We start from the raw sequence: 16,820 nt of genomic DNA on the forward strand, positions 1-16,820 counted from the left end.
TGCTACATTTTCTTTTCTCTGAAACAGTGCTTCTTCCTCAAGCACTGAAGTGTTAAAAGAAGAAATTCAGCAGCCCTCCAATATACTAGAGGTCATGAAGTAGAATCTGAAACAAAAATATCTGCTGTTGGTTGTTTAGACAGATGAATCTATAAATCAACTTTTTGTGTATCAGCATCACAAGTAAGTCAAGCTCACTCCATAACCAAGCATGCCAAGTAGTGAACACCTTCTAAAAAACAGAATTAAACAAAATAATGATGTGTTGTGAATGCATTAGTTTCCTATAAAAGTAGAGTATTTCTTAATATTGATTTGCTTTTAATTGCAGCAAAGGCAGATTCATTGCTTGCAGGTTCCTGACTGAGGGCATACAGTGCACAGCCACAGATCCCATGTTAGTATTCTTGCTAAAAACATGAAAATTCAGATTCTCTTTTTCTCAAAAGTATTCTACACAGATCTACCACAAAACAGCTGATGGGAAAAACATGGAAAATGTTGTTCCCTTTATAAGCTTAAAGGTGGCTCTGCTGCTTTGTGGGGAGGTGGTTTTTGTTTGCTTTCAGAGAACAAATCATATTTTGAGATCAGGTAGTTCTCAGAAACAGCCCAGGAAACAGATTTTTTTCTTTCCTTAAGATTATCAGTGTTGAAAAGTTAAATTCTTTCACCCCAGCAAACACAACTTTATGTTGTTCAGATCAGAATAGCTATTGTATTCCTTGTCATGAATACTCAATTCTAGTGCTCAGCATGAGGTACAGACCTTTCGTTTGCTTTTATTTTTTTGACCTCTTACGGTATATTCATACTCTCTTTATGCTTGCATGCTCAGAGACATGTGCACACCCTTAACACAGAAGGAACTGGAAAGAAAGAGACCACAGTACCTCTGTGTGTGCTGTTATTCACTGCAATAGGAATTGCAATATAGTTGCTGTTACCAGAATTAAGAATCTCTATGAAAAAAAATATAATTTTGGAGTACTTGTTATCCTTGCCAAAAGTAACATGGTGAAGTAGGTTAGCAGAGTCTTTACTGGCATAAGACAAAAGAAAAAATCCAAACCAAAACCTACTTTTAAAGGTAATTGACAATTAAGATAATGACTTTGTAAGATGAAGTTGCAGAATGTTTAGAATGCAATTTTAAAAAAAGCAAAGCTTCTAAAACCCATACTCAGTTTTGTTTTACTTTTTATTATTTAAATACACCATACTAGAGCAAATGTCTCTGAAAATATCACAAATAAAAGATTTTTCTTCATTCAGCAAATTAGAAGTAGGTGAAAATTTCTACACAGTAGCTGCTATGAGCCTGACTTTTTTCTTTTTTTTTTTTTTTTTTTTTTTTGCCATGGGAAGTAGCAACATTAGGACAAGAACACTTACATGCATACATACATTGTATTTTACAGAGATACAATAAAAGTGTTTGTGATAGAATATCACAAAAGCCACATCTTTATCTCATGTTCAGTTTGATTGAAACACATTTCCTTACAACACTTAAATATACAAAGAGCAAATAGAATGTTGTTAAGGTAAAACACAGGGTACAAACTGGCCAGTGCCCTGCTAATTGTTAATGAGGGTAGAAAGCAGATTTCAATGCTTCTTTTAATTAGCTTCATTAGTCATCTTCCCCACCCACCCTCCCCAAGACGTCCTCTGGTGGATCTTTTTTCATTTTCTCTACAGTCTCCCATTAGCCCAGGTTCATGGAGTCCTTAATGTTCATATTCAGTCATTTTAATACACCAATAAATGTGGGAAGGGCAATCAAGAATAAAGAAGGTGCAATGGTATGGAGCTGGCATTGATGCTAGCTACAAAGGTGACTTGTCTACTTGGAGACATGGGATCCATCTGTGATGAACAAAATTTGAGATGAAGGCACGCATTCTGCATTACTCTGACCTTTTAGCAGACCTGCAAGAAATAAAAATGGGTATCTTAGCTAAATTTGAGATAGGAAATGACAACATGACTGCTTTTGTCTTTTCCCTATTCACTAATCTCTTTTTTATTAGACTACTTTCCAACTGTGACTTGATTAAGGCTTTCTACACTGGCCATTCATACTGCTAGCGTTTCAACTTTAAATAGCAAAAAGCAAACATTTTTCACAGTTTCACTACTAAAGAAAGCAGACATAAAAAAAAAAAGAGACTACAACAAGAAATAAGGGTACTTTCTGGTAACAAATCATACAGTGAATAAGGTGGTTTTTCTGGGCCCCGTTTAAAAGGGAAGAACCATTACGCCATGCCTTTGAAGAAGCAAGTAATATGATCTTGTAATTAGAAGAAATAGTGTGTAAAGCAAATATGAAGTACAGCCAATATCCTCCCAAGGCAACTTTGGTTAATATGCTGCATTGCACAAGAGCTAAATATAGATATTTCAGGATTCCCCCCTCCCATTTAAATTCCTCATCTGGTACGTTAGTTAATGTTACATAAACATTTTAATATAAGAAGTCAAACATGTGCTTTCATACTGGTGTTAATGAATTGTGATAATTAAAAGTGTCTAACTCAATAAAAATCTAAACTTTCATGGATAAAATAGAAATGATCATCCATAGTCTTCAAATACAATCTGTTTGCAATTACCAAAATGAAATAATATATATTAGATTTTTATGGCTTTTAAATGGCATTTTGTGCTTCCCAGGAAGTTCTTTTTCCACCCTTTCTCTAAGTTACTAAAAGCCTGAGGTCTATTAGTAACTGCAACCCCCCACTTTCAAGCTAATTAAAGTAGTAGAGGCTTGGAGGTTTAATTCCCCAGAGCCAAAGCTCAGTGTGAGAAAGGTAATTTGTCTGTCCAGAACAAAGATTAGGGAGCAGCCAGCAAGCATATTTAATAAATGAGCATCAAATATCTTCTACTATGGACACAGACAACACCAATTATGTAACTACAAGGGAATTGCTGAATGATATGTAAACTAGAAGATTTTTGAGATCTTCTCTAAGAGACGTAATGTAACTCATACTTTATTTAAAAGTATAGAAGCTGAAGACAAGCATTTGTTACAAACATTGCCAAGCAGTGGAAAATTTACACTTTTAGTATGCGGTAATACTGTTGCAAACAAGAAATACTACAGGAATACTACCAGTACCAAAAAAAGCAGAGCGAATTCTTGACAATACAGCCCCTTCAAATGAAACAGCACACAGGACATCGCAAAATAAGTTTGCACTCTGCAGGCAAGCAGTACCGATTTCAGAGAAAACAGGGATTTTCTTAAACTACAGGGCAAGTGATGGGAAGTTACAATTTACATGTGTGAATTGCCTCAGGGAGGCAAGAGGCAGGAATGGCAAACATCCCTGCATTTGCCTCCTTAAAAAAAAAATCCCACGTTTTTAAACCAAGTTAAGCCATGCAACCCTTCCTGCCTGCACCGGTCACCGGTAAACTGCACTGAGACAAGAGTAAGTTCATAACTGTCACCTTCACCTGCGCAACAGAACTGTGTTTGAATGCTGGGAGTCTCTCAATCTCTTTGGTTAAATAAAAAAAACCAAACCTGTGCATATTCTATGTCTATACTCTCTAGTGATAGAATAACCTGGAAAATGATTGATCTGTAATGTTTAATAAAACATATGATACAGCCAACTCTGTTACAGTGGAAGAATATTTTTAATCAGTGGCCTGAAAACATGCAGCTTTCTGGAAAATATCTCAGATGTTAAAGATGTTAAAATATTTAGACTGTTAAAAAAGCAAAATATAAAACACAACTCTCTTAGCAACTGCCCCTGTAGCTTCCAAAGTTCCAGAAACCTGACAAATACACGAATTATCAGCTTATCTCTTTAACTGTGTTTGTTTTCTGGAGTTTCAGTGCTCTGCAATTCTCTTTGAAAACCAGCAGGAGAAGTTAGAACAATTTCTAGAGAGACTGTATTATAAGAAAAAAACCCCTCAAACTACGTGTCCCCTCAACCTTCTCCCTAATAGCTGCTCATCTGCCTCAGCTCTGGCTGCAGCAATGCCACTCCCAGTCAGTGACAAGAGCTAACAAAAACCTGCTCTCACCACTCTCCTTCTTGCATTTAGCTCCCACCAGGTGCCTACAGTCACGAGCTCTGCAAGCCCAGTCCCGTTTCACTTCTCTTTTCCATGTTCTGTGTTCCTCATCATGTCTACTGCTTTTATCGCAACTAAATCATTTTTATGTTTTGCTAAGGCAGAGAAAGAAACTGATAAAACTAAATGACAATTTAGACACCTATTTGAAGTTACATTAAACTTTACATTCGTAGAAGACAAGTGGATAAACCACTCTCAGAATGGTAAACCTTTTACTGCAGTGTATAAAGATAAATGGTTTTACCTATATTTTGAAATGGGATACCTATAAATATTCATTTAACAGAATCACTGCTAGCTAGTCTATATTACAGATTTGTTTCATTAAAATTCACAACAGTATAAATCTATGAATCTTTAACTGTATTTGCACTTCCTTGAGAAGAGGCTGCACATTCTCTTCCAATCTTAATTATCTTTGTTCTGCCTAACTATGTAGCATTTTTGTACTCAATTCTCTCATCACCTCAATTGACAAATTAAGTAAATAAAAAAGGCCCATGCTTTATTTTGGTGTAATTACATTCACTATATAAGACTTGAAAGAATGCTTAAAATTAATCAGTAAATTTATGCACAGTAAAAAAAAAAGCAAACACAGATATTGAAATGTAGCAACACAACCAAAAAAACTCACGTAAATTAAAGAACAGTTTCTGTTTTCTCGGACATGTTTTTCCACTCACTAAAAGCACAACAACATATACTGTACACTACAGAATAGATCAGCCTCGCATTTGTCCCAGATTATTTTTTAATCTTCTGAATTCCTACTTGCAAATAAATGTTATTTTTTGTGATCCTTACAGACATTAATGAAGTTCCTATTGTAAATCTATAAAGAATTACCAACTGAAGTGTGCACTTTTTGTTTCATTGCAATAACTCAGTGCTGTGCGATTGCCTGGGTTAATGATGAAAAAGTCAAATATACTATCAGAGCTGATGGAAAAATCTATCACCAATCTGAAATTAAAATTCATCTGTGGTCAATAAGATTTAATATCCAAGCAAGTGGCGCTGTAAAGAGTAAATGAATCAATGTCATCAATACATAATCAGTATGAAATATGATGTGAATAAAATTATGTGAAAGAGTCATACATCCACTCTTTTCTGGACCAGGGTGGAATGAACAGTCTCTTAACTCAAGGTTGACAGTAATTGTTACAAATTAGGCACAGCAGTTATCAAAATGCACTCACTTGCATAGCTTTAGGACTGATTAAGGAGATTAAAATACATCTAAAACTATCTAGTTTCAGAGTTACAAGACAACTGTTGATCAAGAATTTTTTCTTCTTCTTCACTCTATGATTTGTACAGTCATTATTTACTCATTTAGCTAGAAACCAAAACTATCAACCATAGAGATACACAATCTCTAGTTCAGCTATTAGTGTTATGGAACGCTAAGAAAATAGCACTTTGGTTTTAAAATCTGAGTTATGACACACAAAACAGGCAAGCAACTACTTCTGAAAGAGTACCTCAGCATGCTTCCTCAACTAAAACCTTAATATTAAAATGAAATACATTTGTTTAGTCCAGAAACCTTCTCTTCACAAGACATTTATTTCCATATTAAAGGATCTAATTTTCCTCCCTCAGAAACCTGTTCTCCTGTAGCCCTTAATTTCAAGATTATAAAATACTTCTTTCTTAAAGGTTTATATTGATGTATGCTTTGTACACAAGGAGTTCAACACCTGTAGAGATGCACGTGCCCAAACCAAAATAAACTGACTCACCCTGTATGTCATATTTAAAAGGTTACTATTTTCTCCCACACCCTGTGCCTAAATAACTTAAGGTGAGTTCAGTTACTTAAAGGTCTCTGCAGGGCTAGGGAATGTCCACTATTAGAATGATGAAAAGAAACTGATCTTCATTTAGCTCTAAGAAAGCTCATTAGTAATTGTGGAGTATTCACCTTCTGGTCTGGCAGTAGTGGATTACTCTGAAGTGAATTCAAATGGCCATTGATGAGAGCTGTAGGTCTATCATGTTCACAAAATAAACTGCCATTGATGTAGTGAAACCGATCTCCGGGGACCAGGCGATTCCGGCAGGTAGAGCATGTAAAACACTGGAAAATGAAAGAGACAGCAACTGAAACTACAGCACAAATTAAGTATGCTGCAGGTTTGAAAATTACACTTCAGACACTGCAAGTGTAGTTGAGATATGGAGCTGCTTGGTTTCCAGTATCTCCAAGTATGGCATTAGTCTTACCTGTTGGGACTGTGCAGTACGTAACTCAAGGAGAGTTCTACCAATTACGAGGGAACAAAGCTATGCACTAAGGAAAACTTTATAATAAATACTCATTCTTCTAGTTATTATTTTGCATTCCATTCATAAGCAGATGCAGGTTTTACACTAAAGAGGCACAGCAGTACTAATCAGCTACTAAAAAGTACACAGAAAAACCCCCTCACCTTAAGATGATAGACATTGCCCTGTGCCCTCATGACCAGCTCACTAGCAGGAATGGACTGTCCACAGGCACTGCAAGCACCACTATTTCCAAATAACCTGAAACAGAGGTGATGATTGTGAATAATTTAATACACAGAAGGCTCTAGGCATTTTTGCACATCACTGCCATGGTTTATCACACAACTATTTTAGACTTCTGACCCTCATCTTCCAACTTGCTTTGTTTCATAATATGAAAAAGTGTATTTTTGTGTAACAACTGGTAGCTTCACCTTACCTGGGATGTGGTTACACGGGATTTAATCAGAAATATTGACTTACACCTCCAGAAACACAAACAATTCTGTACTACACACATTTTATCAGATTACTGGGTTCATCATAAAAAAAAGATACAATTCATGACTGGAGTTTAAATGCATTGTGTCCTTGAAATTATATGAAGAAGTCTTTTGTACTTTAATCATATCTTGAGATATGAGTCATCAAAAGGGTTAAGAGGATTTGATTGTATATCTAAGAAGACATCATGCTCAGTGTATTGAAACTCCAGTAAACCTCCATCAGTGCAGAGTTTCCATTAGAAACTCTCTGCTATCCAGGTTGATATATAATGTGTATGGGTTAACCTTTTCAATCATGGTGTCAACACTTTAGATTTGCCTCTGCTCATCTCTTTCATCCTAACCTTCTCTCTCTCTTGATAATGAAATGCTTGCTCCAACTTCCCTCTATCTGCTCCTGAGTCCACAATTTAGATTACTTCATCTCTGCTAGCAACAAACTGAATGAAATTTCGATTTGAGCAGAAAGTAATTTACCGGGATCTGGACCCATTTGTCATCATATCTCTCTGGGTGTTTGCTGTATCACTGCAGTTTTCCTATGCAATCAAATGAGACCACAACATCTGCCATTGGGGGGGGCACACGCAGTGGGGGGAGGGGGGAATAGGCGGAAGAGTGGTGAAGAAAAATATATACATAATTCTTCAAATCCATTTAAAGGTACAACGCATTGATTCAAAATATAATACAATAATGATTATTGAGTTCTACTTTTACAGGCTGTGTTAGCTAGAATTAGAAAAAACGTTATTTGCTTTTGCACGAGTCTCTAATAGACACAAATATTTATAAAGACTACCACAATTCATTTCGCAGTAAAAAAGGAAACTGAACTAGCTGGCAGGGTCACAGACCCACTTTTCTGCACGATGTAAAACACAGTAATAGGATTTACAAATTAGCGTATTGGTGTCATAATAAATATTAATATTTGCATCTCCTTCCTGTCCAAATAAAGTCATAAAATTCTGTTTGTGTCAACCTAGGACACGCATTACAACAGAATACCCATAATCTGAATGATTGCAGTGTGCCTCTGTATAAAAATAATTGCTTTGAATTTCCAGAATCTGAGCTTGCAGAGGAGGCTTGTCATGTTCAAACTACTAATTTGCTGTCGCCACTTTATTGAAAATAGCCTGTAAGTTGTTATTAAATGTATCGACTGAACGACAGAGAGAGTAGTAAAACTGCCCCTTAAGATGGCTTTTAATAGGAAGCTGAGAAACAAATTTTGCAGCAGCATCGATTTGAAGAGTTCAATCAAAACTCCATTTCAAAACTAATTAGTCTGAGATCCACGACACATTGACACGTTCTTGCAGAATCACAGCGGTTACAAAGGGAAAGCTGAACTAATACATTGTCAGGACCTCCCGCCAAAGGGACTAAACTGTCTGGCAACTGAAGGTCCATTATTAGGGCATCTTCCAAACCAGGACCAGTTCCGAATAGTTACATGATACACCGAGGTTACTTCCAAAGCGTTGCAATATGCTTTTTTCTTCCTTCATTGTTACTAGTAACGAAGTTGGCACTAGAGAAGGTGCACGGAAAGGGCTGTGAGAAAAGGCAGAAATGCACTACGTTTCTACAGCAAAGATCCAACAATCCAGAGTAAGGGGGTGGCAGCAAGGGCATTGCTGGCTAGAAGGGCGAAGATGGACAGACGCTGTCAGTTGTCCAGGAGAATCTGAACATGGTGAGCCGTCTCTCACAACCCCCTCTTCCCTCCCCCCCATACAATTGCACCACCCAACTGAAAACACAGCTTTCAGAATGCTGATCTCATTGCACTACTTGTCTTCATTAAGCATTCAGTTGTTATACTATTCTCTCTGAACTAGAGTGGTCCCACACCTTGAATGTCTGTGAATTCTAATAAACGGAGTCAAACTAATCCAGAGGCTTTCCACATATCTTAAGTTTTCCCCAGGCATGTTCCCAAAACAACTCTACTTTGGGAAGACACTTCAGCTGAATCTTCTGCAAAAATTTCTAAAAGTTACTTACAAACTCAGAACACCTTTCTGCTGCTTATTATTATTTACCAAGAAAATTAAACTTGTTTTTCCTTCTCTACTGTTATGAATGGTTTTGTTCTGTAATACCATTAACAGGAAAAAGGTTTTACCTTTTAAAAAAATGTTATTCCTCCTTACCAGTAACGGAAGTCTTCCACATTAACTATTCTTTACTGAAAAAGTTGTTTTGCATGGTTTCTGGGAAGCTAGAGAGCTAATTATCTAACCAGGGGGACTGTCCAGGACAGTATTTGATTTAAAAGGCTTGAGGCTTTAGGTGCTCAATTAAGTAGCTATCGGTCTCAGACTGGACTTTAATGGGCTCTTTTCTCTTTAACTGCAGCAATGGGTAGAGATACCCCAGGTCAGGCTAATTAAAGCCAGGGGACTCTTTAATTGTGATGACAGAATTGGTTTCAGTTTCCTCTTTGGGTCCTCAGTCCAAGAAGGTCATTAATATTTCAACATTTGGGCAATGCAATCAATCACAAACATCAAGAGGTTCCCTGTACAGACAAGGCAGCTCTTCTACACTTCGCAGCATTTTACTGAGCCACCTTAAATTAACTACTGTGTGGTTCCAACACAGCATTCCCCACACCGCCAAATGCTCCTGGTGTTTTTTGTTGGTGGGGTTTTTTTGGGTGGGGTTTTTTTTCAGAACTTTCTGTAGGAGAGTGGGAATGAAAGCAGCAAGAAATCTTCTCAACCCAGTTTCCCATCTTGTTGCTCAAAATTCAGCATCAGCAGAAACACGTCTCTAGCAACTTGTACTAACACAATAAGGTTCCACTGCTTTCCAAAATTGTGGACACAGATTTAAGCACTCTGATTCTTGCACGACGTGGTGCACATTTGTGTTCACATACATATATCCATCCAAGCCCTAGCAAAGAGAAATGCACATCCAGACCTACTGATCCAGAAGGAATCAGTGTTTTTGTACATTCCCCACATTTAATCTAAATTCTGCACCAGCTATATTAAATGTAACAAAGAAAGGCAACACAGAAATTATGCCTGAAGCCAAGTCCATTAAACGTACTTCAGAATAACTAGAGACCAAGCACCTTAAAAGCACCAGAAGCTATTGATACTTAAAAGGGGGGCTGTGCATAATGGCAAGTGCTGCATTAGAGAAGAGGAAGAAAAAAAAGGAAAAAAAAAACCAGCCAAATTACGCTTGGTTAATTCAGAGTAACAGATCTGCCCCCAAGTGAATTGGAGGCCTTGAATTAATTCTGTTATGACAAATCAAGATAAACGTTCCCCCTAAATTGCATGCGATTTAATTAATTTTTGAGATCCTGTTTTTTTTTTTTTTTTCCTAGCTAATAGTTCACATGCTCCTGTGCTGTCATTGTGCTTGAGTGGGCAGACTTCAAAGTGATATTAAATAACCAACTATTAGATTTACCTAGCACGTCCTATTGGAAAAGTGCCATTTAATTACCTAGCCTGTTCAATTAAAGGGACAGCATTCCCTGAATATAGCAGCTTGCCGCTGATTACCAGGGAAATGAACTGGCTGCCCGGCGGCCCCCTCCCTGGCGCGGCCTCACTGCAGCGCGACCAGGTCCGGCCGCCCCCCGCCCCCGGGGCTGCGCCCCCGCCGCGCTGTGCGGAGCGGCCGCCCGGGGAGGGGCGCCGGGCGCTGCCCCTTTAAAAAGCGCCCGGGCAGCCTCCCCCTCTTCCCCCTTCCCCACCACTCCCTGCTCTCTCTTAGAGGCCAATTTTGTTAATTAAATGTTTTGTTTGCGACGCGGCTCTCATTCATTTCGGACACGTCATTCCGAGCAGATCTAAGCCAGCGACCAGATCTCATTAGATAAAACCTATCAGAACTAAGAGAAAATGGAGGAGACACTAATTAAAGCTTTTAATTGTGCGGATTCGCTGCCACGCTGCTGCTTTATCTGGCATCTCAAGGTTGGGAGGGCTGCGCTCCGCTCCGCTCCCCTCCCTGAGCGCGTTGCTCGCCGTGGGGAAGGAGGGGAAAGGACCAGGGTTTCCACCTCCCTCTCTTTTCCCAGGAACCTTGGCCTTCAATGGAAGCTGTAGCTCTACGGCCAATTTGTTTTCGGGTTTTGGGGGGGAGAGGGAGGGAAAGGGGAGTGTTGTGTTGTTTAAACAACAACAACAAACCCCACATACAGCTTCAGACAGCTAAAAACCTCATTAATAAATGGCCCTGGGGTCTTGGCCCGAAGGAGTCAAGTCCCTTTCACCTGGCACCTGCCGGGCCGATCAATCCTCTTTCCCATTTTGTCAGTCGTATCCAGCGTGCCCCGCGTCTCCGGCTGAGAACGGTGCCCGTGGCTCTTGCCTGGGGAAGAGAATGTGCCACCACAAAAGCCCGCCAGAAAACTAAGAGAGAAGAAGAATGGCAGAGGGGAACCAGAGCGCCTCGCTGTCAGAGCATTGCCTCCACAGCCAAATGGGGCCATTTCAAACACAAAAAGGGCGAGGGCCTCGCTCATGGCAGCATGACCCACGAGGAAGCCTGCAAAGTCAATTTCCAGCAGGAAAGCTCCAAGTTAACTCAACCCTGGCAGCGCCACACCATCCTACCCCACCTTGAGTGTACAGTGTCCAGTTCAAGTTTCAGCAAGCATCTGTCAGAGTTATTTTTGCAAGTCAAATTACACAGATCTAAAGAGAAGTCAGGCAATAGGACAAGGAGATCAATTCAAACCCCTCATCTGATAAAGCATCCTATTCATAATCGCCTACATTAAAATAAACGAGTATTAATTTTTGGCAACACAAAACTAGAGGACTGCGATAAGCTTGCCTGAACTTGCCTCTGGGACACAGTGGACGCATCTCCTCTTTTTAATTAGTAGCAATCAGACATGAGGGTTTGTTTGATGGCGTTGGCCGAGTGATGAATCTGTACTATTCAGTGCATCTTAACAGTAGTGTCAATTTTTCCACTTCAAACGAGACTCTTTCCCTAACACCGTTCTGCTCTATTTAATTACTATTCTGCCAGGCTTAGGCTTGTTGCTTAAGGATGATGACCAAAAAGCACCATTAACCCCCCACAATGTGCTGATTTTTTAGCATTTCTCTCTAAAAATACCCCCAAAACTAGCAAAACTAAGGCTTCAATTCCTCAGACATACCACGGGACATATTTTACATACTTAACTGCATGAAGCCACAGCCAGGTACCAGGTCAGAGGCTGCACTATCAGAGTAACCAAATCTCAACTCCATCCTCTTAACTAAGGAGGTCTCTGTGCATATACACACTACAATCCACATCTTCTCAAATGTAAGTTTTACAACATAAGCAAACTTGTAACATTTGATGGCTGCTTTTGGTAGGGTTTTTTTTTTTTTTTTCCAGAAAGGAAAAAAAAGTGGAACTTCTTGGCCATCAGAGAGAAGGGAAATCCTGGGTTAACTCTTGACATTTACTATTAATGAGAAGCCAGAAGCATTTAAACAGAACGCTGTTTGTTTTAACTAAACATTTCTGTGATGCTGGGAAGGTATGGGGCTTTTTTGTTGTTTTTTTTAATTACTGAATGTTGAAACAGAACACCTCCTTGAAGCATTCATGTGCATCAGTCTATCAAACCATTTACTCAAATTAAATGTGTAATCCTTCAAAATGCCTCCTTTTAAATTAATGAGTTTAAGTAGCTTGAGTTCACCTGAAAAGATCGTACAGGCACCTGACCTCATGAATTCTTTCTATTAATTATATTGGAAACTTGTTGGAAGGGATACTCTGCATAATCTTATTGTACCCCAACATATGCGAGATTAGTGAGGCTTAGTTCCCCCTACCCAAATCTGTGGCATTTAAAGCAAACAGCTTCAAAAGAGGAAGAGGTAAGAAATAAAGGGCAAGAGCATATACCTCCTCTGCTATCTCCTGCATTGTCTATACTGGAAGTTAAGAGAAATGCCGGTTCAAAGCTTCTCTGTAACAATGCTAAGACAAACATCATACCACTGGTTTTTGCTGTAAGTAGAATCCACGGCCCTCCAACTGATGGTTAATCAGCTCTTTCACAAGGAGAACAGAGAATGAGTCATTCTGTTTCCACTCAAAGGAGTTTAAAGGTGCTTATGTAAATATCATAATTAATCAGATACTAAAGGCAGGCATTTCATTATTTAGCACCTCTGCCACAGCCTTATTTAAGCTCTACGATTTTAACATTTACTGTTCAGATATGCACACTTCTCCTTCAACACTACAACAAAGCAGATTAATTTAGCCTCTCTGATTGCTGTTTATTTTTAGTTAGGACTTGTTTTGTGCTGACAAACCACTTTAAAGTTACAGTCGTCGTTCAGCCCCCCCAACTCTTCCCTCCACTTGGCAATCGCAACTCGCCCTGGGCTAGGCGCTAACATCCGCACCCGCATGTCTCTCCGATCCTAATGAAAGAGCCATCCTGAGCCAGCCCACCCCTCTGCCCTGCGGACACCCACCACGAGGAAAAAAAAGGGGTGGAAAAAGAGAAAAATGGAGAAAAAGGCAGCGAGAAAGGGGGAAAGCAGTCCTCACCAGCTTGGCCGTCGCCTCACCTGATGTAGTCGTTTCTGCAGAGAATCATCCCGCTCTTGGTGTAGCAGGAGGTGCCGATGTCCCCCAGCTGGGCCTGGCAGCAGGAGCACTTGAGGCAGCGGCTGTGCCAGTAGCTGTCCATGGCGTAGAGCAGGAAGCGGTCGGCGATCTTCCCCCCGCAGCCGGCGCACCTCTTCCAGGAGAGGGAGCCCGCCGTGACCGGGGGCGGCTGCGCGCTGCCGCCGGGGTTCACCATGGCCTGCGCGGAGAGAGGGGCGGGGGGCGGGTCAGCGCTGGGACAGGACGGGCTGGGCGGCAGCGCGGGGCCAGCGCCGCTCCCGGGCCCTGCGGGGGGCAGCGGCGGCCGGGCCGCGGGGCAGGGGCGCGGCCGCGCAGCTGGCGGGGAGCGGCGGGCGCGGGGGGCAGAGCGAGCGCAACCCGCCGCCCCTCCCGCTCCGAGCTTGTGCAGCTGCAGCTCACAAGTCAGGAACAGTCCCGGGGTTTGTTTTGCTTATGAAAAAAAAGTGTGTGAAGAGTAGGGGGGGGTGGGGGGGGGAAAGTTGTGAAACTGGTTTTTCAGTCTAGGAGAGGCTCCGCAGGCTTGGGGTGGTAACGAGGGGCTCCGGACCGGCCCTCGAGGCCTTGGGATTTTATTTTTTGTAGTTTTATTTTGGAGAACTAAAAGCACCCAGAGAAACTGGGTGTTTTTACTCCAGATTGAGGACGCTGGCCCGAATAATAGATCGTTGAACTTTAGGACGCCAGTTAACTTCCTACACAAGTACACTCAACTTTTGTCTCGCTAATCTGCCCTTGATCAGCAGTTTAAATGCTAAAGCTTTGTTACTAAAAAAAAAAAAAGTTTACCGACCCTAGGAAAGCAGCAGAGTAATGAAGTGCACCGCTCCGGCTGCAGTTACTCTGGCCGCCCCCGAAACTGCTACTAAGGGCATTTTTCACTTTCTAATAAATGCTTTATGCAAGCAGGACAACCGAGAGATAATATAGGAATCAATTCATAAAGCTTACTCTAAACCGATTAATTTGTTGCCTTCAATCCAGAGTCCAATAAACTCCCGGTGTTCCTCTAGTCACTTATACTATAAAAAGATCAAGTTATTTACTGCCAATTAAGCAGCATGTTTTGTCTTTGTCCTTTGTAAGCCGTATGTGCTCATGCCGAGGCATCTGGCTATCTGCTAAGGACCTTCAGACTGATACGTCCAGAGCAGCGAGGACGAACTTTTCCTGCCACTGGCCCAACTCGACTGCAGGAGAAGAACTGAGGCCGATTTAAACACACATTTCCTCAGAAAGAGTACCTGGAGGTATGTCCAGTGACCGCACAATAAACCAGGAGAACTGCACCAATTAAGCTGTAACAAAAACCCCGAGACTTTATAAAGAAAACCACTCTAAAAGCCATTAGCATTGCATTTATCCGAATGCATCGTATACCTTTATGTAAATTGATTTCTGATGCATTTGTTCAAGGAATTGCCTTTTGTTACAGTTTCCAGCTACAGCTTAATGAATCTGCATTTCCTGCTCTGAGTCCTTAAACCGTTTTCCTACGCTTTAAATCACTTCGGATTTCTTAAAAGAAAGAAAAAGGCTCCATGCCACCACCTTAACCTGTTCTTTGTCGAAGACAAATATGTGTAAATATAAAATGGGAAACGTTACACTGAGAAAACCATCCAGTAACCCCATTAAGCTAAAGCTCTTAAGGACAAGCAATACCTTAATGCTGATTAAATCTAAAAAGATGAATCAAGAGGACTGACCAGAAAGTGACTCCCTTGATAACTAAGGACGGGCCCTCATCAAGTTTCATTTAGAGTTTGGGGGGGGGGGGGGGGGGGGGGGGGGAAGCTTTTAACTTAAATAGGCTTACTTGAGTAATTACAGAGCCAAGCAATTTAGGTCCTGGGATAGGAGTCAGTGAAATAGAAAGCAGAGCTAGAAGCTAGAGGCAAAATACCCCCCCTTTTAACAGCGTCTCTGCTGCTTTTTTAATGGAGACCAAGGGGAGGGACAAGCGGAGAGCTGGAAATTTGTAGTACAAAAATGGATGCTTAATTCATGTCTTGGTTTTAATTAGGTGATTCACCGAATTTCTCCCTGGATTGAAACAAAAGACCGTGTGCGGGGCAGGAAGGGAACCGGAGAGGAGAGAAATAGAGAGCTCACTTTGATCTTTTCTGCCACTGTTTCAGAAAAGTGTTTACTACGGGGGAAGCGGGTGCCCCAGCCCCCCCAGCCCCCCCCCACCTCCCCCCGCCCCCCGTCCCCTCCATTCACAGCCGAGGCAGGCAGAGCCCTTTCCCGGCGGCAGCTGGGAAGGGGGGTAAGGGAAGGCGCTCCAGTGGCGGCCGCCGCCAGGCTTTGTACGGGGGGCCGCGACAATGCCCGGGGCCCACGGCGACCCGCTCCGCGCCCCTCCGCCCGGCGGGCAGCCGGGACGGCAGCGGCGAGCGGGCGGGCACCGCGCACACGAACGCTGAGAAACACGGGGGAGCGACCGGCACTTCTTACCTGCTTCCCCTCTATATTGCAAAAGGCCGGAGAGCGCCGCTCGGGGTTCCTGAAGAGGTCTCCTTGCAAAGAAACAAGCACAGCGCTCGCCCTCTCGCCGGCTGTTGGCAGCGCTGGAGGGAGCCCCCCGCCCGGCAAGGGGCAGCCCAGGCTGGAAAAATATAGATATTGCTATGAGAGGCGTCTGCCCGGGGTCCTTCCTCCAGCTCCCACTTCCCGGGAGGGGAGCTGCAGAGCTCGGTCCCCGCCGCTGAGCCGCACACGCAGGGCGCCGCCGCCGCTCGCTGCTGCAATCGCCGGGCAAGTTTGGCAATGTGGCTTCACTTTGTGCCGCTTCCCCCCCCGCCCCCCCCACCTCCGCCCCCTCTCCGGGCTGCGGCGGCTCCCGAGCCTCCCGCGGCGCGGAGCCGGCCGGCCGCGGCCCGCCGGAGCGCCTCAGCGGAGCGGGCGGGAGCCGGCGAGTTTGAGCGGGGGCCGGGTACGGAGCTGCTGCCGGGATCCTGCGGCGGCGGCGCTGGTGGGGCGCGGGGGGCGGCCCTTGTGCCCGTCTAAGCGTGAGGCTGCAAGTGCGTGTGTGCCCGTGTGAGTGCGTGTGTGCCCGCACGGTGCGCGTGTGTCCGCTGCCCTTACACATGTGTTACTGACAGAGCAGAATCCCAACTACACTCCGGCTGGGCGCCCCCGTCAGCCCGCCGCAGCCAATCCGCCCCCGGCTTGTTCAGGCGGGAATAATAAAACCTGCCAATCCCCGGGAAGACAAAGGAATGAGTGAGAGGGGGAGGGAAAAAAAAAAAAAAAAAAAAAAAAAAAAAAAAAGGAGAG

At 42.6% G+C, this 16,820-nt stretch overlaps 1 protein-coding gene across 1 annotated transcript; it reads right to left on the reverse strand.

Moving 5' to 3' along the window:
- Positions 1–1,183: 1,183 nt before the first annotated feature.
- Positions 1,184–16,080, reverse strand: LMO4 (LIM domain only 4). The gene is made up of 5 exons (XM_048312742.1): positions 15,999–16,080; positions 13,481–13,719; positions 6,558–6,654; positions 6,050–6,205; positions 1,184–1,935 (listed from the first exon to the last, which is right to left on the reverse strand). The coding sequence occupies exons 2-5, from the start codon at positions 13,714–13,716 to the stop codon at positions 1,927–1,929; spliced, it is 498 nt and encodes a 165-aa protein (XP_048168699.1). The 5' UTR covers positions 13,717–13,719; positions 15,999–16,080; the 3' UTR covers positions 1,184–1,926.
- Between the last annotated feature and the right edge of the window lie 740 nt (positions 16,081–16,820).

The sequence above is a fragment of the Corvus hawaiiensis genome, chromosome 9 (assembly GCF_020740725.1).
Source record: "Corvus hawaiiensis isolate bCorHaw1 chromosome 9, bCorHaw1.pri.cur, whole genome shotgun sequence".
Taxonomy (NCBI): domain Eukaryota; kingdom Metazoa; phylum Chordata; class Aves; order Passeriformes; family Corvidae; genus Corvus; species Corvus hawaiiensis.